Here is a 22,028-nt window from a genome sequence, read left to right on the forward strand (position 1 = left end):
GTATAAATTGAATGTACAATTGGAGAGAGGGAGAGAGAGGGAGGGAGGGAGAGCGAGAGAGAGCTGTCATACATCGTTACAAGCTCATCACAGTCATTGGAGATGTGCCAAACTTCTTTCAGCCTCCGCCACAGCTGAGAGCTTCTTCTCATTTCTTGACCATTACTTCAATGTAGTTAGTCCAGGACTGTTGATATTTATGCCTAGGAAGTTGAGGCTTTCAACAATCTCCATTCGGCACCATTGCAATGTGTGCACCACCTTGTTTCCTGATGTATGTGTATTCTTCCTGTAGTATACAGGTAGACTTTTCATCCAGGTTTTTAATAATATTTTAAGTTATGAAATTTTCTGAGCTGGGAAATATATGATAAATTTATTTTAAATTAGCATTTGACGATTGCAAAAGTGCAACACCTCAAACAGTAAAGTAATGTTGTAATAAAACGTTGTGTTTCAAAAGGCAGTATTTCAGTAGGATTTGCCTGCATTGAATATTTACCAATAAGAGAGAATAAATATTTTGAGCATGAACATGTATTAGCCACGTCAGTGCCAGCATCAAAACATAATTCATAAGCATTTTAATTGATAGACAATGACAATTATAAATGTAAATTGCAGACCTGTTTGCTGAGGGTACAAGATGGTATTAGCAGATTTTTCCCCAGCTTGTGGCCAAATGACAACTAGTTGGAAAACGGGATAATGATGGAAAACATTTTCCCCCATTTAAAAAAAATAAATAGATTTTTTAAATGATTTAAAAATAGGGGTAAGGAGATCATTGTTTATAATCTTGACCAACCCTCGTCCAGTCCTGAAACAGTTAGTTTTTACGATTGTGTTGCACCATATGATTCCAAAAAGACGACAAATGGAGACCAACTCGTTATGAATTGGTCTGATTTATCCATTAGGAGGAATCTCATTTCCTCAAGATGAGCGGTGTCCAACATACTTGCAATCCACATTTTAAGCGTTGGTATTGATGTATTTTTCCAAAAATTTAAGTATTCATTTTTTTGCTATTATTAAACCACAGTTAAAAAATAAATTTTGAGATGTGTTCAATTTATTCCCATCTTCCATTACTCCAAATATAATCATTTCAGTATTAGGTTCCATTCTTATCTTGAATAATTTTGTAAATATTTTGAAAATATCACTCCGAAATCTATAAAGTTTTATGCAGGAAACGAAGGAGTGTGTTATAGTTGCGTTTTGGGATAGACATTTATCACAAATGGGGGATATATTTGGATAAAATTTGTTCAATCTTGTTTTTGAATAATATAATCTATGTAAAATTTTTAATTGAATTAGATTATGTCTTAAATTAATCGAACATTTGTGAATAGATATCAAATACTTTTCCCATGTAACCTTTGTAATTTTTATCATTAGTTCGATGGAAAACAAGATGAAGAGTAAATGACAGAAATTGAGATTTGACTTAATCTCCCATTGCAGGTTGTCAATGACTCCCGAAGAGCAAGAAAAATTTTGGCGAACAGTTCAGTTTACCGTTGATAAAGATGTTGTTCGAACAGATCGATCCAAACAGTTTTACAAAGGGGAAAACAACCCAAATGTGGAATTGATGAGGTAAAGATGTTGTGTGAATTTATGTAGCTTGGATAGTTTTGGCCAGACGGAAGAAAAGTGTCATTTTCATAAACATACAAGGCAACTTCTAAAGTGGCAATGTGGTACTTTCTTAAATTTAAAGCAGCTGGTCTCAATTTTACAGTTTAACTATTTTCAGCTCTGATTTTCATGCAGCAGAGAATCACATTTTGCATATTTTACATTAAATATGTATTTGAAGTAATTTAAGTTGGTGCTGTGCTTCACATAACATTGAATGCATTTCAAAGCTATTTATTCAATGAAGAATGTTGCAATGTTTTATTTTAAGTTAATAAAATAAATGAATGCGAGTCTTTCTCTTTTCAGCTCTGATAGTGAGGAACATGTCACATTTTGAATCTTTGATCCTCTACATTCCTTCCCTCGTGGGGGTGTCTAGAAAATGATTAATTTTAACAAGAGTTATATACAGCAGTGCCCTATTTCCAGCCCCTCTCCACACTCCCTTTAAACTACCTTTGCTGAACAAGATGAACGTCCCAATCCCATAACGGTTTCCATTGTTCTTCAAACTATACATTTTCAATTTTTAAACGTACCAGAATTCCAAATTCCTCTCCCTGTATAAAAAAAATTGTTTAAAGTCCTAAAATGTAACATGTCTGTTTAATTAAATATCTTCACAGGAGTATTTTGCTGAACTATGCTGTTTACAGCCCTGAGGTAGGGTACTCACAGGGGATGTCAGATCTGGTGGCTCCAATCTTGTCAGAAGTCAGGGATGAATCCGACACATTTTGGTGTTTTGTTGGACTAATGCAGAATACAATTTTCATCAGCTCACCGCGGGATGATGATATGGAAAAGCAGTTGGTAAGTGATGAATCGAATAGGAAAAGTGATTGGATTGGATTGGAAAGTGAAGACAATTTTTTGGACACATTTTTATTTCTAAACACCATCAAATTCTGGTCAATATATATCCTTATAGGATAACGAGTAACTGCCTTTACATACAAGACACTTGGGAATAAATCATATTTCAATAAATATCATTTTTATAACTATTTACAACACCATTCTGAGCAGATTTGGTCATTTTCGATGAGAATTCACAGCTGATATTGACTATTTGCAGCAGATATCATGTAAATAGCTAAATGAACATATTGAAATTTAACTTTGCCATTTGGAAAGTATTTCAGTGATTACAATGAAATTATCCGCATGTGCAAGTGTTCCAGTATTGGCATTAGAACTGCAAATCCTTCATGCTGTATAAAATTAATCTAATTTAGAATACCAATAGACCCATTGCCTTGTGCAAATGGAGTATAATGCATAACGTTATTCATTTTGTATACGATATTTTTAAGAACTTATTTTCCTTAAACAATATACTCTATAAGCCTATTAATTTGAACTTGTCTCTAGTAGACAAAAAATCCTGGGATAACTCAGCGGGTGAGGCAGCACCTATGGAGAAAAGGAGTAGGCAACGTTTCGGGTCGAGACCCTTCTTCCAACTGATTTTTGTGTATATATATAGTGTGTGTGTGTGTGTATATATATATATAGTGTGTGTGTGCATATATATAGTGTGTATCTATAGTGTGTGTGCATGTATATATATAGTGTGCGTGTATATATAGTGTGTGCGTGTATATATAGTGTGTGTATATAGTGGGTGTGTGTATATATATAGTGTGTGTATGTGTGTGTGTGTCTGTGTGTTATATATACATGTGTGTGTAAATGAACGTGTGTAGCGAGTTTTCCTAAAACGATGTGGTTTCCACATGTGCTTTTCATTTTAAAGCTGTACTTAAGAGAGTTGCTGCGATTGATGCATCCCCGTTTCTACCACCATTTGGTGTCCTTGGGTGAGGATGGGCTTCAGATGCTGTTCTGCCATCGATGGATTCTTCTCTGCTTTAAACGCGAGTTTCCTGAAGCAGAGGCACTTCGTATATGGGAGGCATGCTGGGCTCATTATCAGGTTAGGAGTCACTGTTATAATGTAATAAATAATGTAATAGCCTATGTAATAAAACTGAAATAATGCTGATTGCAGGAATAATTTAAAAAATCTAGCCCAATTGTAATTTTTTGAGTTCTCATCAACCCAAGCCATCAAGTCCCTCTGCACTTCATAAACTGAGCATTCCCATTAAGATAAAACTGACGTGTCAGAATTTGCATTGCCAGCAAGATGAAACTGTCAGCGCTTGTCATCAAGACCAAGGAATTGACTGTATAGAGTTTGCATGGCAATCCAGAAGTTGCTGTCATTGATTCCTTATTTGTCCACTGAATAGACTGTGCTTCTGTCTTTTTCATCATCATCCTCCAAAGTCGGTAATCTGGCTGGGAATTTAAATTTGGGTGTTTTGGAGAGGGTGCAGTAAAAGGTTCACCAGGAAAAATAAAATCCGAATTAGAAAGTATTAATGATAAAGAGCGGTTGGGCAAACTTGGAGAACATAAAATAGTAAGATTAAACGAGAACTTACCAGTTTGAAGTTTGAACTGTATTTTATGAGGAGTTACCATGAGGGATTACGTGAAGAGCCCGCTCAGCACGCATGCGCGGCATACTTCAAAGCAGCGGTGTGGAATCACAGATAGACACAGTTATTGAAATAAACATAGTAAAGAAAAGGAGACATCAGTTATCAGTTTGACCCATATTATTGAAGGTGGGAGCGGAGGGCACGTAATCCCTCATCGTAACTCCTCATAAAATACAGATCAAACTTCAAACTGGTGAGTTCTCGTTTAATCTTACTATTTTACTTCGGAGTCACGTGAGTGACTACGTGAAGATTTTAAAGCTCTGTGATTTCAAACCATGTAACAGTTATTACTTCACTCACTGCCAAAGTCCTTGAGGGAGGAAGTGTGTTATCGTAATCAACCAATGAATCTGTTTGTAGAAAAACACAATGGTATTTTTTTAACAATAACAACAAAGAAATTAAATTGCTCCCCTGGGCTTAAATTAAATATTTGCAGTCTGTAAAATGTTTCTACAAATAAAGCAGGTTTTGCCAACGGCTTATTATAAAATTCCTGAACGGTCTTTCCCCCGACCATCCTGCTGTAGCCAGGATGTGGTCTATAGGCACGTCCATTCTTTTGGCCGTCGACATGGATGCTGCCCTGGTGGAGTGAGATTTGTACATGTTAGTGTTTATCCCAGCAGCTTTTAGCACCTGCTTGAGCCATCTCGAAATGCTTTGGCTCGTCACCCGACCATAAGGTTTTTATGACTGACCCACAAGGCTTTTCCTCTCCCTTGAATACTTTTGGCTGTGTCTATGTAGGACAGTAGGTGGGTCATGGCACATAACCGTGGTTCTGGCGGGTAAGCCCGGAATTCCACGACTGGATTAGGTGTTCCTGGTCTGCTCTGTTTGATCAGTCCCTGGATAATGACAGAGATCTGGTCTGGAGCTGTGAGCATGCTGTCCAGTCGCAATAGGTGTAGTGACTGGACCCTCTGTGCAGATACAAGTGCCATCAACATGAGTGTTTTGAGCATAGACTGTTCCAGGTTGAGGGATCTGGCTGGTGGCCATCCCCTGAGGTATGTCAGGACCACACTGACATCCCATATATGGGTGCACCTTGGTCTAGGGGGTTAGAGTTGTAAATACCCTTCATTAGTTTGACCACCAGCGGGTGGGACCCCATGGCCTGTTGTCCTGGAGCTTGTTTTAAATAGACAGACAGGGCACTTCTAGCTGTGTTGATGGCTCTGTAGCTGAGTCCTTCATCGTGGTGAAGGTTCGCCAGGAATTCCAGTACGTTGGTAACTGTAGTGGTTGAGTAGGTGGTCCCTGTATCCAAGCAGTACTTCTCCCATTTTTTGATGCTGGACAAGTGCTGTTTTTAGTGGATGTTCGGAGGGATGCTAACATGGTGTCGACGGTTTGTTATGATAATCCCAGTCCCAGAATCTGCAACCCAGGAGTTTGATTTTTTCATGGCACGGGTGGCTTATGCCCGACACTGGGTGTTAATAACTCTGGGTCACTGGGGAATACCATCGGAGTTTCAACAACCATGTCATGGAGTATTGGGAACCATGGCTGCGTAGGCCAGTCGGGTACTATCAGAACACCTGAAGCAGAGTCCATTTGTATTGTGCGTAGTATCCGACTGATGAGGCAGAAGGGAGGAAATGCATAGAAGAAGAATTTCCCCAATCCAGCGCGAACGCATCCACCGCTGCTGCCTCAGGGTCTGGTTCCCAAGCGACATACATAGGTACCTGGTGATTTAGCCTTGATACAAATAAATCGATATCTGGCGTGCCATATTGCTTGATAACTTTTGCAAATTTTTTGGGGTTTAACATCCATTCGATGTTGTCATTAAATTTACGTGACCTGGTGTCTGCCACTGTATTTAGCTTACCTGGCAGGTAAGTTGCTGATAGCCAAATATGTCTTTCGACACACCATTGCCAAATTGTGTTGACCAACTTGTCGCATGATAACGATTTTATGCCGCCCAAATGGTTAATGTAGGCCACCACCGTAGTATTATCTATTTGTAACCTTACATGCAAGTGATGCATATTTCATGCATATGCTTTTAAACCATAAAAGTCACCCAACATCTCTAGATAATTAATGCCCAGTGTAAGTGGTAATGATGACTCTGGGTTAGTCCATCTATCACCTGTGCTGGATATGGAGTTAGTTGCTCCCCAGCCTTGAGCACTGGCATCTGTTTGGATAACTAACGTAGGGTTAGTGATGATAATAGGGCTGAAACTATGCCAAACGTTTTTTGCCCACCACTGTAGTTCTGATATTGCTTCAGTGGGTAACTTCATGACACGATCATAATGACCTGCATGTCGTTTTGGTGCCTGTACCTTTGCTCTTTGTAAGTTTTGATAGTGCAAAGGTCCGAATTGTGTAGCCGGAAATGCTGCTACCATTTTCCCAATTACTCTGCTACTTGTCGAATAGTTGGTCGTTCGTTGACCATTAAATTGTTGCATGATTGTGCCAATTCAACTGCTTTGTCTCTTGGCAATGTTACAGTCACGTAGACTGAATCAATTGTGAAGTCCAAGTAGTCCATGATTGTAGATGGCTTCAACTTAGATTTATCTGGATGTAAGACAATCCCAGTTTCGAACAACTGTTTGGTAGCTGATACAGCTGACATAGTCAATTCCATGGCCTTGCCTACTATTAAGATATCATCAAGATATGCCATGACAATATGTTTTTGTCTTCTGAATATTGCCAGAGCTGGTTTTAGTATCTTGGTGCATAATCTTGGGCTGATGTTAAACCATTGGGTAAAGCTTTAAACTGCCATAGCTGCCCCATCCAGGTAAATTTCAGGTATCTGCGATGATCCTTGTGAATGGTACTGAATAGTAAACATCTTTAAGATCAATGCTTGCCATGAAGTATCCTTTGGAAATTAGTTGTTTGGCAGTAATAAGCGTTTCCATTTTGAAATGTATACACTTAACAAACATATTTAGTGAAGTTAAGTCAATGATGATGCGATACCCACCATCTTTTTTGGGTTTAGTGAATGTAGTTGATACGAATTCCAAGGGTTCATGTTTTGTTTTTCCCAATGATACCCTTTGTAATTAGTCTCACCAGTTCAGCTTATCCCTCTCGTTTTTCTTTAACTGAGAGGGAAAATACCCTCTGGGGTGAATGTTGAACTGGTGGCAATTTTTCTAGTATGAATTGTATTTTGTATCCACTAATGCCATTGAATATATACTGATCACTCGTGATAGACTCCCGTGCTTCTTTAAACAGGTGTAATCTCCTCCCTGTTAGTATTAAGCCCCTATTTTCTATACACTGGTAGGAACCAGACCCACCTACCTCCATGGTTATGAGTATTTCTTCTGTTTCTTGCTGGTCCAACGAGTCTTGCACGTTGTCTGACGTGGCGGTGATGTTGGGGGGTGGCGCATTTTCCATGGGGTCCGCTCTGGGCCCTGGTCTAAAGAAGGCTTCCGGTGATAGAATGCAGACCCCGAGCTTTCACCAGTCCCATATGGTAGACGTCGACTGGTCGACGCGATGGGGTGCTGCTACTTGGGAAGTATTGTTTTTGGTTTGCTCCTCCCGGGGCCTGCCCTCATGAAACCGAAAGTTTTTTAAGGCCTCTTCCATATCCTTCATATGCTTTGTGAGGTTTTTGCCCAAGAGCAGTGGGTCTGGCTCAGTGGCTGGGGTATGCACAACCCCGCATATTTAGGATTTTATGGCAGGTCTTATGATTTGTTTATGAAGGTTGTGGTCATCTCCGTATTTGTCCACGGAACGAGCAAACGATGTGATGGCTGACGTCAGGAGCCTGAGGATCCGCTGCAGTTTTAGCTCCTGGTTCCGAATATTTGCCCCAACGTGCCCCCAGTTTTGGCTGTTTACAGCCGGCACTTTAAGGGACTCACAGTTCTCTGGAGCTGTATACGTTTCTAAGGCCTCATTGACCACCTGCTCCTGTAGGGGCCTGTTGGAGAGGTGGTTAATGCTGGCCGCTAGTTTGGCCTTTAACGGCCTCCTGCACGTGGGGCTGCCACGTAGCGGTCCACCACACCCAGCAGCTCTTCCTGTTCCTGCACCCCTTGCATACTCCCGACATCTTCAGCCAGCGTCCCCTCTTCTTGACCAGCCCAGTCCTGGTCACCAAAGCTACCCTCGGGTAAGGAGGAAGCAATGGACAGTGCACAAGACACTGTGGAGGGAGTGCCTGAACTCCCCCTGCGAGAGCGCCCCACACGAAGCGTGTCTCGCTGGAGCTCCTGCTCAAGGAGCCGCTCCATGCGGCTCAGGCGGCTGTCTCCCCTCCCCGTGCGGGTGGAGAGACGTCCCCGTCCGACAAGTCGGAAGCCACCGGCCGGACGCTTCTTCGGTAGCTTTACTTCCAGCCCGCTGCTCAGGCGCTAGCGGGACTGGGCTCGGCACGGTGTCATGGATGGCGGAGCGCCCGGTAAGCGGTCCTACCGCCTTGTTGCTGCCCCCCGATGGAACGATCCTCCGTGGAATCGAGCGGGGGACAGGTTTGTCCAAGAGCCTTTGTTTTCTGCCTGAAATAAAGCAGAAGGCTCCCTGTGAAAGAAAACCCGACCTCGGGGTACTTACCTGATGGTCCGTTCCTTCACGCTGTAGCGGGAGCGCCTGACTCCCGATGCGGCCGCTGTTGCACTGCTGAACGCAATGCCGCGTATGCATGCTGAGCGGGCTCTTCACGTAGTCACTCACGTGACTCCGAAGTAAAATGAGTTATGTTTCAGATTAATGAGGTCATTTTATTTACACAGAGTGATGGATGCTAAGAAAGCGCTGCCAGAGAGGATCCTGCTATCATTTCTAGCAGTAGATAGGGTGAAGATGTTTCAGATGCATTTAAAGATGCGTTTAGACACACACATGAAGAAGCCAGGAATAGAGTAATTTTGACCATGTAGAGGCAGATGGGATTAGTTTAATTTGGCACCACGGTGGGCCAATGAGCTTCTCCCTTCTGCTGTATTTTTCCGTGTAAAGAATATTCAAAGACCGCTTTCATCATCCTTTGAGAGTATTTCAGACCCAACATTCTGGGTTAAAATTTTAAAGGCTATACTTACTACAGTACTTAACTATTCCTCTATCCCAATATATATATCATTTCTGTGGATGTTACTATAATTTGTGTTTTGTGATACTTCATTCTCTCAGATGTATGAAATGTTACTATAAAATTTGTGCATTTTTACTTGCTTAGAAACAGATAAACAGGTGCAGTAGTAGGCCATTCGGCCCTTCGAGCCAGCACCGCCTTTCAATACAATCATGCTTGATCATTTAAAATCAGTACCCTGCTTTTTCCCCATATTCTTTGAGCTTAAGAGCTAAATCTAACTCTCTTGAAAACATCTCTCTTGAATTGGCCTCCACTGCCTTCTGTGGCAGAGAATTCTACAGATTCACAACTCTCTGGATGAAAAAGGTTATCCTCATCTCAGTCCTAAATGGCCTAGCCCTTATTCTTAAACTGTGACCCCTGGTTCTGAACTTCCCCCAACCTCAGAAACATTTTTCCTGCATCTAGCCTGTCCAATCCTTTAAGAATTTTATATGTTTCTATGAGATCTCCTCTCATCCTTCTAAATTCCAGTGAATAGACCCAATCGACCCATTCTTTCATCATTTGTCAGTCCCGCGATCCCGGGAATTATGCTGGTGAACCTACGCTACACTCCCTCAATAGCAATAATGTCCTTCTTCAAATTTGGAGACCAAAATTGCACACAATGCATAGAAACATAGAAATTAGGTGCAGGAGTAGGCCCTTCGAGCCTGCACCGCCATTCAATATGATTGGTGCTGATCATCCAACTCAGTTTCCCGTACCTGCCTTCTCTCCATACCCTCTGATCCCCTTAGCCACAAGGGCCACATCTAACTCCCTCGTAAATATAGCCAATGAACTGGCCTCGACTACCCTCTGCGGCAGAGAGTTCCAGAGATTCACCACTCTCTGTGTGAAAAAAGTTCTTTTCATCTCGGTTTTAAAGGATTTCCCCCTTATCCTTAAGCTGTGACCCCTTGTCCTGGACTTCCCCAACATCGGGAGCAATCTTCCTGCATCTAGCCTGTCCAACCCCTTAAGAATTTTGTAAGTTTCTATAAGATCCCCTCTCAATCTCCTAAATTCTAGAGAGTATAAACCAAGTCTATCCAGTCTTTCTTCATAAGACAGTCCTGACATCCCAGGAATCAGTCTGGTGAACCTTCTCTGCACTCCCTCTATGGCAATAATGTCCTTCCTCAGATTTGGAGACCAAAACTGTACGCAATACTCCAGGTGTGGTCTCACCAAGACCCTGTACAACTGCAGTAGAACCTCCCTGCTCCTATACTCAAATCCTTTTGCTATGAAAGCTAACATACCATTCGCTTTCTTCACTGCCTGCTGCACCTGCATGCCTACTTTCAATGACTGGTGTACCATGACACCCAGGTCTCGCTGCATCTCCCCTTTTCCTAATCGGCCACCATTTAGATAATAGTCTGCTTTCCTGTTTTTGCCACCAAAATGGATAACCTCACATTTATCCACATTATACTGCATCTGCCAAACATTTGCCCACTCACCCAGTCTATCCAAGTCACCTTGCAGTCTCCTAGCATCCTCCTCACAGATAACACTGTCCCCCAGCTTAGTGTCATCTGCAAACTTGGAGATATTGCCTTCAATTCCCTCATCCAGATCATTAATATTTATTGTAAATAGCTGGGGTCCCAGCACTGAGCCTTGCGGTACCCCACTAGTCACTGCCCGCCATTGTGAAAAGGACCCGTTTACTCCTACTCTTTGCTTCCTGTTTGCCAGCCAGTTCTCTATCCACATCAATACTGAACCCCCAATGCCATGTGCTTTAATACTCCAGGTGCAGTCTCACCAGTGTCCTGTACAACTGCAGTTGGACTTCCTTGTTCTGAAACTCATCCTCTCGCAATAAAGACCAACATGCCATTAGCTTTCTTCACTGTGAGAATTTTTCAAAGTGATTGGCTGCTTTGTCAGCTTGAACTCAATACTGTTGATGGTTGTCAGACAGTCCACAGGGCTGCAACCCTTTGTGCAATGTAAATATTGTTGGCAAGGGCTTCAGTTATGGTCCATTCCTAAAGGCTTGAACTGAAGGGGCAATTATGAATTACTTTGGTGTCACATGTAAACCAAACTTAAGAAGGATGACAGATTTTATTCCCCATATAATATTCTCATGAGTATGAAGGAACTACAGATGCTTGTTTAAATGAAAGATAGACACAAAATGCTGGAGTCTGAAAAAGGGTCTTAACCCGAAACGTCACCTATTCCTTCTCTCCAGAGATGCTGCCTGTCCCGCTGAGTTACTCCAGCATTTTGTTGTCTAACATTCTCATGAAACAGGTTTTTTTTTTCTAACGACCCCTTAGTTATGTAACGCCACTCATCTCCCTGGTTTAATAATTCAGCTTCTTAGTACCAGTGCAAGACTGAATGGTACTGTACCCTCAAAGGGAAATTCGCCATATAGCATGAGATAAAGCTCACTCGCATCTTAAAAATACAGCTAACAACAAAGTTCAGTCACTGCTGTTTCATCAAAGGATAGCACCTCAAACTGGCTTTTGTTGAATTTTATCCACTATTTTGCCATTCAATTATTTTATTTAATGGGTTGACCAGAGTCCAAGCTAGAGCACGCAAATCAGGTTCTGAGTTTGTTTTGTCCCATGCTTTCTAACGAAACAGACTCATTCAAGCTTGAGATAAACACAAAATGCTGGCGTAAATCAACAGGTCAGGCAACGTCCCTGGAAAACATTGGTACACGGTGTTTCAGGTCGGAACCCATCTTCAGAATGATTGTAGGGAAAGGGGGAGGTGGGAAAGAAAGCTGGGAGAGAGGAGGGCAGGACAGAGATTGGCCAGTGATAGGTGAACACAACGCGAGGGGGTCATTTGATAGGCATATTGTTGGACAAAGGCCAGCGATGAAGAGGCAGGTGTGTGCCCGAAAGGATAAAGAGTTGTGAATTGTTAAGCTCATTCAAGCTTATTTTTTTGGTGCCGAAACCATCTTGCCAGAAATGCTCTTTCACAGCCATTGTGACTACTCACTAAAGAAAGTAAGTTAACTGAAAATGCAATAGGACCTAATCCTACTGCAGATGTCCTTGCTTTACTGCTCGAATTATTGAATGTTTTATCAACATGATGTACTGGAAAACAAGACCGATAATCTTCAGTTAGTCAAAAATCCTGTTTAGAAAACGTTCCCATAAAAATGGTATGTGCATCTTAAGATGATAAAGTAAATTGTTGTTTTACAAATATTGTTTGGTATTTATGATCTGTAGTTGGAACTTAACCAATGTATCCCATTTAATTGTAACTTCTGGCTTCTTTATCGCTAATCAATTCTGCACTTCACAATCACCAGTGCACTTTTTATTGATTTTGAAATATTGTACATTTTGAAGACCACTATACATTCTCTGGTGCATCTCTTGCACAGAAGTAGAATGGTGAAATTTAAAAGCTATCCCAATCAGAAGTGAATGACCTTTGTAAATTATTATTTAAGTGTCAGTCTAAAGTAAGTTGATAAAAGTAATGTACCATGGAAACAAAGGAGAAAGAACAGGAAAGTATTATTCATGTACGATCCTTATTATTTGTAATATGTTTTCAAAGCCTAGTGCTATCTCTAATTTCAGATTTGAATGAATTAGGGTGAGTAACAATTTTGGATTTTCATTTGGGAAACTGTAACGGGTAGAGGAGATAATGAAGTGCTGCTAGTATTTTGGTTACTGATGAGTCAGTGTACAACAATCCTGTTGCTTTGGTGTTTGTAACATTGAGTGATTACATGTATCTCCAGTTTCTCTAATATCATTTATGTACATGTGTCTTGCAGACTGACTACTTCCACCTGTTTGTTTGTGTGGCCATTGTTGTGATTTATGGAGATGATGTGATTGAACAACAGTTAGCGACAGACCAGATGCTACTCCATTTTAGCAACCTGGCCATGCATATGAGTGGAGAGATTGTCCTAAGGAAGGTAAGAACTTGGAGAAATGCTTTTTCGTATACATTTTAATCAGATGCAAATAATAACAAATGCGATAGATCTTACTTAAATTTGACTGTTTAAAATACATAAATTCTTTCAAATTATTGAGGGATTGATCAAAAGTATTGGTACAGCAGTATTATTAATACAGTGATGCATTGGTTTTATTTGGATTCCTTTACATTATAAATTATTGCAATCACCCCATTCCATGCAAAAACAATGTGATAATTATTCGCTGGCAATGTTCATTGATTGTAACCAAATTTCACAGAAGCCATTTTAATGATGGAATTGTTTTCTTAAATTGGTCTTTCAGGCATTGCAGCAATATGAACATAAGTGATGCCTTGACATTTTGCCAAGGTTTAGTATTTTGTTCCTTTATTGTGTACAACAATGTTGAATCTGAACAGGACACCCTGCATTCATTTTAAAATTGCTTACAAGTTAAATTAGTTTTTGCTGTTTGCAAGGTACTGTACAGCACATGATTTTACAACTCTGCTCTACGCAAAGAAGAAACAGTTATTAGATTGTAATTTTCGTAGATGTATGCACTGTGAGCCATCTGTTCAAATATGCAAAACTTGTACCATGGATCACTTTTAAATCTACCCCCACTCACCTTAAAACTATGCCCTCTATTTTTAGACTCCTCAATGGTGAGAAAAAGATTCTGACAATCTAAGCTTTCTATGCCCCTCATAATCTGATAAACTTCCATATGGTCACACCTCGGCTTATGTTTTACTTTGATGTAGCTTCTAATAATTACCCAACAATCTCATTTGATAAGGTTACAATATTCACAACACATCAAAACTGAAACTGTATTTAACAACAGTACTAGTAAAATGGTTATGAGTTGCAACCGTTTAAAATGCAGAAAATAAACAAAACAAAACTGCATGTAGTGCCCAAAATTCTGATCCAAAAAAGATTAATTTGAAGGTGTATATGTCGTCATTAAAGAATCCTAGTCAAAGAGCTTTTCAGTTCAGAAAAAGGGCCCTTTGGCTAACTGTTCCATGCTCAGGGCCCGCCCGCCTTAAGCCAATTGGACCGATTGGGCCCCGCACCAAAGTGGGGCCCCCGCGTTGGAGTAATCCAAAGCTCCGCTCTAGGACCTTTGGAGTAATCTACCCTCGGCTCAGGTAGATCTACCCCGGGTAGAGGGGGGAGAGAGGGGTGGAGAGAGAGTGGAGGGGGAAGAAAGGGGTAGACGGGGAGAAGGTGTGAAGGGGAATGGAGAAGGGGGAGAGGGGGAGGTGGGTCATTCCCTCACGGTCCCGGGCAGCGCTCCCGCCCATCCAGTCACCGTGCTTCACACACACAGCCCCGGCTCCACCCCTCTCTCTCCCCGGGGAGACGCGGTGAGCAATACAGGAACTGCCGGGCTGGGGATTAGAGCAAAGTTTACAAACCTCGGCCTCAGCTCACACCCGTCCACCCGGACCCCGGCATCTGCTCCTGCTGCCAGCCCTCTCCCTCCCTTCTCCCCTTCCCTCCCTCCTTCCTCTCTCTTTTCCCTTCTCTCCTTCCTTCCCTCTCTTTCTCTCCTTCCTCTCTTTTTTCTCCGTTATAAATTGCGCATTAATTTGATCACTGACTAATGGGGACTGGGAAAGAAGGAACTCTGAAGAAGAAAAATATAATTTTAAAATTAGATGGTTAAAATAATTCAGGTGATTGACAATTGTGGTCTATCAATACACTCATGAGAATATGAATGCACGGAAAGATTAGGTTATACACAAACTTGCCCTGCTTTTAATACCTACAAACACACAAATTAAGAGCAGGAGTTGGGTACTTGGTATCTTGATCCATCATTAAACCAGATCATGGCTGAACTGATTTGAATTTCAATTCTGCATTCCTGTCTTATTTGCAATAACATTTCACCCCCTTACACATAAACAGATTCTTTGCCCTTAAAATATTAAAAGATATGTTTCCACCAATGTTTGAGAAAGTTCCAAGGACTCTCTAATCACAAATTTATTTTTGCTCATTCTGTATCTCAAATAAGCAATCCCTAATTTTAAACAGTGATGCCACATCTATCCCACAAGAGGAAATATCCTCTCCATATCATCTTGTCAAGATTCTTCCGGATCTTGCATGTGTGAATCATCTCTTCTCTCTCTCTCCCTCCTAAGTTGCACTGGACACATATCTAATGAGACAATTTGCACATTCCGGGTATTAATTTCGTAAAATTTCTTGGAACTGCTTCCATGCATACTTGTTTGATCCTGTGCCACATGTCCACTTACCTGTTTCCTATATCCTTTGGTTTCCTATCTATCCAAAAAATAATTTATTTAGTTTAGTTTAGAGATACAGCGAGGAAGCAGGCCATTCGGCCCACCAAGTCCACACCAACCTTTGGCCCACCAAGTACACACCAACCAGCGAATCAAGTATTCCAATATTCACAGGCCTCACAATGGGAAAGAAAAATTTCTCCTTTCGGTCGTAAGTGTCCAATTTATTGTCTGGAGACTGGGATAAAAATATGTGTCGGGTGTAAAGCTGGTCTGTTAATGCTCTTTGGAAGTACATTTCAGTAAAGGAGTACATTAATCAGCTGCTATAGTGTTGTGCATCAACCACAAGCAACCAAAAACAAATTTCTATCCATGTGCCCCCTAGTTTTAGATTCTCACTTGGAACCATATGTCAGATATTTCAACAATCTGTGGCTTTATTTGCTGAAAGATATGGATGGATGGATGGATGATAGACACAAAATGCTGGAGTAACTCAGCGGGACAGACAGCATCACTGCAGAGAAAGAATGGATGACGTTTTGGGTCGAGATCCTTCTTCAAACTGATGTCAGAGGTGTGGGAGATACAAAGATAGGGAAGTGTGAAACCAGAACAATGGGGATGGAGATAAAGGAAAATGTAGAATAGATCATTGTTAGCTGGTAGAAGGTAACAACGAAGTAAACGGAGATAAAAAGAAAGTACTCAGACAATCAGACTGGTTGGAGAACTGGGAAGGGGGAGGGATGGAGAGAGGAGGAAACCAAGGGTTACTTGAAGGTAGAGAAGTCAATGTTCATACCGCTGGGGTGTAAGCTGCCAAAGCAAAATATTAGGTGCTGTTCGTCACTCTGACAATGGAGGAGGCCCAGGACAAAAAGGTCAGTGGAGGAATGGGACGGGGAGTTAAAGTGTTCAGCAACCAGGAGATCATGTAGGTTTAGGCGGATTGAGCCTGAGATTTAGGTGTTCAGCGAAATGATCGTGGAGCCTGCTCTTGATCTCGCTGATATATAGGAGTCCACACCTGGAATTGCGAATACAGTAGATTAGGTTGGAGGATGGATGAAATGGAAGTAGGTCAGTCAGCCCTGTTGTGCCATTCAATTGGGCATGGGTGATCTGAACCTCAGCAGCACTTAATGTTCTTTGATCATTGGCCATTAAATAACAAAAGAAAAATCACCAACTTCAGCCTTTTAACATTTCAGTTCACTCAGAATCTACAGGTTTTTGGGGGAAGCGTTCCAGATTTCCACTTTACTTTTCTCCAGGGAGTGGGGAAGAGAAATGCCCTGGCTTTAATTGGACTTTCTCAATTCTCTTTCCAAAGAAAATAATATCTCTATGCAACAGTTAGTAAACTTAAAGAAAACAGCAGTAACATTGATGTGGATGGTGAATTTCTTCCCATTTAGATGTGACCTGTTTTCACCTTGGCAGCAGCTGAAGTTTGAAGGAGAGGAACGTTTATTTAACTATATTTTATAAATCTGAAGGAAACAGAGAGTTAATATATAAATTTAATTCAAATTGGATTACTGTCGCTAAGATAAAAGAGTAATTATAATCATTGTTCTAGTGATATCCTTGATTGACAGCAAGGTGATAGGATCCTGGGATTCAATTAGAGAATTGCATCTCTGCATTGTTTTTGTAGCAGCCTGGATTTTCCACTTTTGGCTTGCCAGACCTTGATTTGTCTCACATTTAGAGTGTGGAAAGCTGCATACTGCCAAGTGCAAAAGCAGAAAACCTCTCGCCAGCATTTTTACAATTGCTTTAGCTGTTCATTGTCTGAAACAGTTTTTAGCTGGATGTGGTTTTTGTGGCTTGCTTTTATTTAATTATTAAAATGTGCATCAGTATTTAAATAAAAGTAGAATCTGCTGCATTGGAAATATTTATTTTGGAAGCAAAGCAGTCTTTGTCCATACTGTTTCATCATGAGAATTAAAATTAATTTTGGTGCTGGGTTACAGCTCTAAATTATTTTGCCATGTTAAACTTGTTAGTCATCAGAGTTATCGTCAGATGACTATCACATGCATCATTCTGAAATGGAGAAAGTACATTAATACGATCTTTTTGTTTTGCATCAAAATAATACAGGTGATATTTGTTTATTATATATATTAACTTAGATTTTTTCTTAGTATTTGTTTTTGCTCCATGTCAGTGCAGTTCAGTAAATCATCCAACCTCACGTTTTCATTTTGTCACAAGCTAGTTCTTTCTTTAAGTACCAGTGGAAGCAAAATTAAACTTTACGGTGTAGGAAGAAACTGCAGAAGCTGGTAAACCCCGAAGATAGACACAACATGCTGAAGTAACTCAGCGGGACAGGCAGCATCTCTGGAGAGAAGGAATGGATCACGTTTCGGGTCGAGACCCTTCTTCAGACTTACTAATTGTGGCAAAACTGAAATAATATTTTTAACTTGAATCATAAGTTCTTTTAATTTGTCACAGGTAAAGCTTCATTCATAGTGATCTGGTCGAAGTAGGTGGCAAAACATATGGTCAGTTGTGGGCACTAACTTCATTAGGTCTACATTGTTACTACACAAGCCAGAATTATTTAAAGGCCTAGTTAAAGATGACAAGGACCTTCTTTGCACAATCTGAAGCAATATTTGTAGAAGAATATTTATAAATTGTTGATCCACTGTCAGTTTGGAGAGGCAAAGAAGGGAACAGTGATCAGGAAGGGAAGGTAATGGGAAGATCAACTTCCAGTGGGAGTATGGTATCAGATGCGGGATTGTGAAGAGAAGGTTGCCCACATTCATCAAATATTGATCATTATCTCGATGCATTCTTTGATGGCATCTCAAGAGAGGGATATGGATTTATCCAAGAGGCAATAAAAATGATTTTGTCAGAAAGAGAGGAGGCAGGTAGAAAGTTTGAGTAAACATTTAGCGAGGCCAAGAACTGACGAAGAGCTGTGCAACCGAATTACAGGAAGCTGAGAGTTCAGATGATAAGGGCCCAAGGATGTTGCATTGGCAGAGCTGATTGAGCCGCTGCCTTGTAACTCCAACAACCTAGGCATAATACTGATATCCAGTGCTATCTGTGTAGAATTTCCATGTTGTCCCTGTGACTGCATGGGTTTTCTTTTTGGTTTATCCACATAAAAAAATAGGCATTTTTGTATGTTGATTTGACCGTAATAAATTGCTTCCAGTGTGTAGGTGAGGGATTGAATCTGGAGAGCATTGATAGAATTACGAAGCAAATTTTTTTTTTTTAAGTGTGTAGGAGTAGTGTAAATGGGTGCTTAAAAATATATGCAACTCAGTGGGCTGAACGGTCTCTTTTTGTGCTATATGGTTTAATTACTAGTGTGTGATACTATAACAGAAAGGAGATTAATAGATTGACAAACTGAATTGAGCATGGAGGAGATTAGTTGAAACAGTTAATAGAAATAGAATATTATTTTGTGTGTTATTTTTCTAAAGATTGAAAATCTGGCCTTATCCAGCATTCCGTTGCTGCTAACATTTAAAGTTAGCAGTTCTCCATAATAGCAATATTTTTGAAATACACAGGGAATATAACACTATTTAAAGTATTTAGTATTAAGCAATGTATGTACAGCAACACATTATCTTGTAATATATTGCTTCAATTATGCTAAAAAAGAGATACCAATCTAATGGTTAGGTACAGCTGTTAGTAGATTGTTATTTCCTGCAGATATCACTCGATGAGGAAGTAGTTCTTTGTGGTATTTCTGTGTTTTTTTGTTTACAGGTTTTTGACTTATTCTAGTGTGGCGAGAATAAAAATAGTAAATGTACAATTAGTACTCTCCTACGTTTTATTTTATGTGTCATTTATTTAGCCTAAGCCATATTTAATGTGGAGAAAGTGTAAAGAATTATTGTTAACTCTTCAACTAGTCAGACAAAACAAATGCATAATTTCCAAATCATCATCTGATTTAACTAGTCAAGCACTCGTGATAAAATGTGCAATCTTGTCACCTTTCAGTTGGAGGAAGTGGCCAGAGTTGTTTCAGGGCTGTTATCCTCAGCTCTTGTGCTTGTCTCCATGACAAAACAGGGTATTGGTTACGATAAGATTGTGTATCATGGTTTTACTGCTCGTTCTTTACCAGAAATTGGCCGTTTCTGCTCCAGCACTTAAGTTGCCCAAGAGGATCAGTTTATTTCCCACTGGATTGCAGACCAGTTTTTTTTTTCCCCCCAAGATCAGAGCAGAAGTCCTTGGCCACAGCCATACTTTAGAGAATTGTGGTGTATGTATTGACAACTCCAAAATGCTGGAGTAACTCAGCTAGTCAGGCAGCATCTCTGGAGAAAATGGTTAGGTGATGTTGCGGATCAGGACTCTTCCTCAAAATGATTGTAGCAGGAGAGTGGAGGGAAAAAACTGGAGGCAAATATAACAAACAGGACAAATCAGGGCCGGCAAGAGGTAACCTCGGGCAAGGAGGTTCCCTGATAGACTGCCAATTGCCTAGAGACAGGTGTGAGCCCAAAAAAGATAGATAGTTGCGAATTGTTGAACTAGTTAACCGACATTTGGTGGACGAAGGTGGGGGGGGACACCACTGCCAAAGTATCTGAGCTTCCTGACTATCTTAATAGGATATCATTCATGGGATCCATGAGGATACGGCATTTGCTGATAGCTAAATTCATAGTGGGTATTGAAAGTTGCCTATGTTTGATTTCTTTATATGTGAGCGACAAGAGATCTAGGATAAATGGAGTGTAGGCTGTGCCGCACAGTGAACGGTGCACACAAAGGTGGCTATTTAAAAAAAAAACTAACCCACAAATGCACAAAATACACAGGCTCTGTGCAGATTCCCTTGTCCTCTCTCATTTCCATCTCTTCCCTTGAGTGTTTTCACCGTGACTTTTTTCATCCATGAATCTTCCATCCTTCCCCTCACCTCCTTACCCTTTACTCACATCACCTTTATTTACATGCCCACATCACCAATGCTGCAAGATTTACCGATGACTGTTGGACAGACCATGGCCTAATCCGCTCTACCAACCCATCAAAACAATGGTGATGACAGAAATACTGCTGCGTGAAAATATCAGTGGCATCACAACAATTGGGTTCATCAGACAACATCTCATAGACAATCTGCTGATCCTCAAACAACTGTAGAATGTCTTGTTGTCTATGCTGCCCTGAAGTTCACCATAATTAGCATTTCCAAAATGACTCTTGGATTTTCTACCAAAACTAGTTTGAACATGACCAGGAACAAATTAACAAGGCTTTCTTGGATTAGAAACTCCACCACATCTCACAGAAGACAAACAGTTCTATAGGCATCTGAAGAGGACAAATGTGTTCAAGGAATAGACAGAAAGAACAAGAGGTCCAGCAATTTATTTATGACCATGACATTCAAACTGAAGCTCAAACACTAAATGGCTCGCATCACTATGAGTTACAACAGAGGTAAACTTATTGAAGGGTAGAGAGGCAACCAGCAGTCAGGGAGGGAATACTTCAAACTCAACCAACCTGTCCATGACATAAGTGTTCCCTATTCCAGCCCACCACAAACAATTAAGTTCAGCCTCAATGCCACTCCAAATAACAGGTTGAAAAAGCCATCTGTGAACAGAGGAGCAACAAGGTTTTAGAACCAGATGGCATCCCTAATTCATTTATAAAATGTGGCGAAGAAGAACTTCAGTCAGAAATCCACAAACTAAACTGATGCCTGGGAAGAAGAGGATATTCCAGGGGTTCTAGGAGAAACTGACCACGCAAACCACCAATCCCCGCACATTAACACTATCCTACACTCACGAGTGACAATTTTACCCAAGCCAATTAACCTCCAAATCTGTACGTCTTTGGAGTGTGGGAGGAAACCGGAGCTCCCAGAGAAAACCCACGCAAGTCACAGGGAGAACTTATAAACTCCATACAGACAGCACCTGTGGTCAGGATTGAACCCGGTTCTCTGGCGCTGTAAAGGGCCTGTCCCACTTAGGCTATTTTTCAGGTGACTAGGCCGTCACCACATGTTCGCCGAGGTATCGCCTGTATGTTGGTGAGTAGTCTCCTCAGTCGCCCAAAAAGTCGTAGCGTCTTTCTGGTCACCGCTGGATTTTCAACATGTTCAAATATTTTTGGCGACAGTGAGTTGACGCCAATGAGCGTAGCTTGACTTCTCCTGACGTCGATGCTGTCGTAGGTTGTTGCCAGGTGACGTAGGTTGTCGCAGGTACTGACTTTGGTGAATTCCATTGGTGACAACCTACGCCAACCTTGACGGGTACCGGCGACTGAATTGTCTTTAGTTGTCTTCAGTTGTCGCCGACAGGATTGTAGCTTGTCGCGGGTAGACGTAGGTTGACCGGTTGTCGTAGGTTGATGCTTGTGTGGTTGTAGGTGGACGTCCTAATGGGTCGCCGGTTGTCGGTAGGTTGACGTCGACTAGGGGGTAGGTTGTGGTAGCTTGTCGTAGACTTTGTCATAGGGGGGGGATCCAGTCGCAGGTTTTTCGGCGACCTGCTACG

At 41.1% G+C, this 22,028-nt stretch overlaps 1 protein-coding gene across 1 annotated transcript in view; it reads left to right on the forward strand.

The window, feature by feature from the left end:
- The window catches only part of tbc1d16 (TBC1 domain family, member 16), a 114,205-nt gene that overhangs the window by 84,809 nt on the left and 7,368 nt on the right, over positions 1–22,028 (forward strand). Inside the window, exons 8-11 of the mRNA XM_055653959.1 lie at positions 1,474–1,608; positions 2,280–2,466; positions 3,413–3,592; positions 13,055–13,201. Coding sequence (XP_055509934.1) covers positions 1,474–1,608; positions 2,280–2,466; positions 3,413–3,592; positions 13,055–13,201 — 649 coding nt within the window. The remainder of the gene's footprint in view (positions 1–1,473; positions 1,609–2,279; positions 2,467–3,412; positions 3,593–13,054; positions 13,202–22,028) is intronic.

This window comes from Leucoraja erinacea, chromosome 23 (genome assembly GCF_028641065.1).
Source record: "Leucoraja erinacea ecotype New England chromosome 23, Leri_hhj_1, whole genome shotgun sequence".
NCBI classification, from domain to species: Eukaryota; Metazoa; Chordata; class Chondrichthyes; order Rajiformes; family Rajidae; genus Leucoraja; species Leucoraja erinaceus.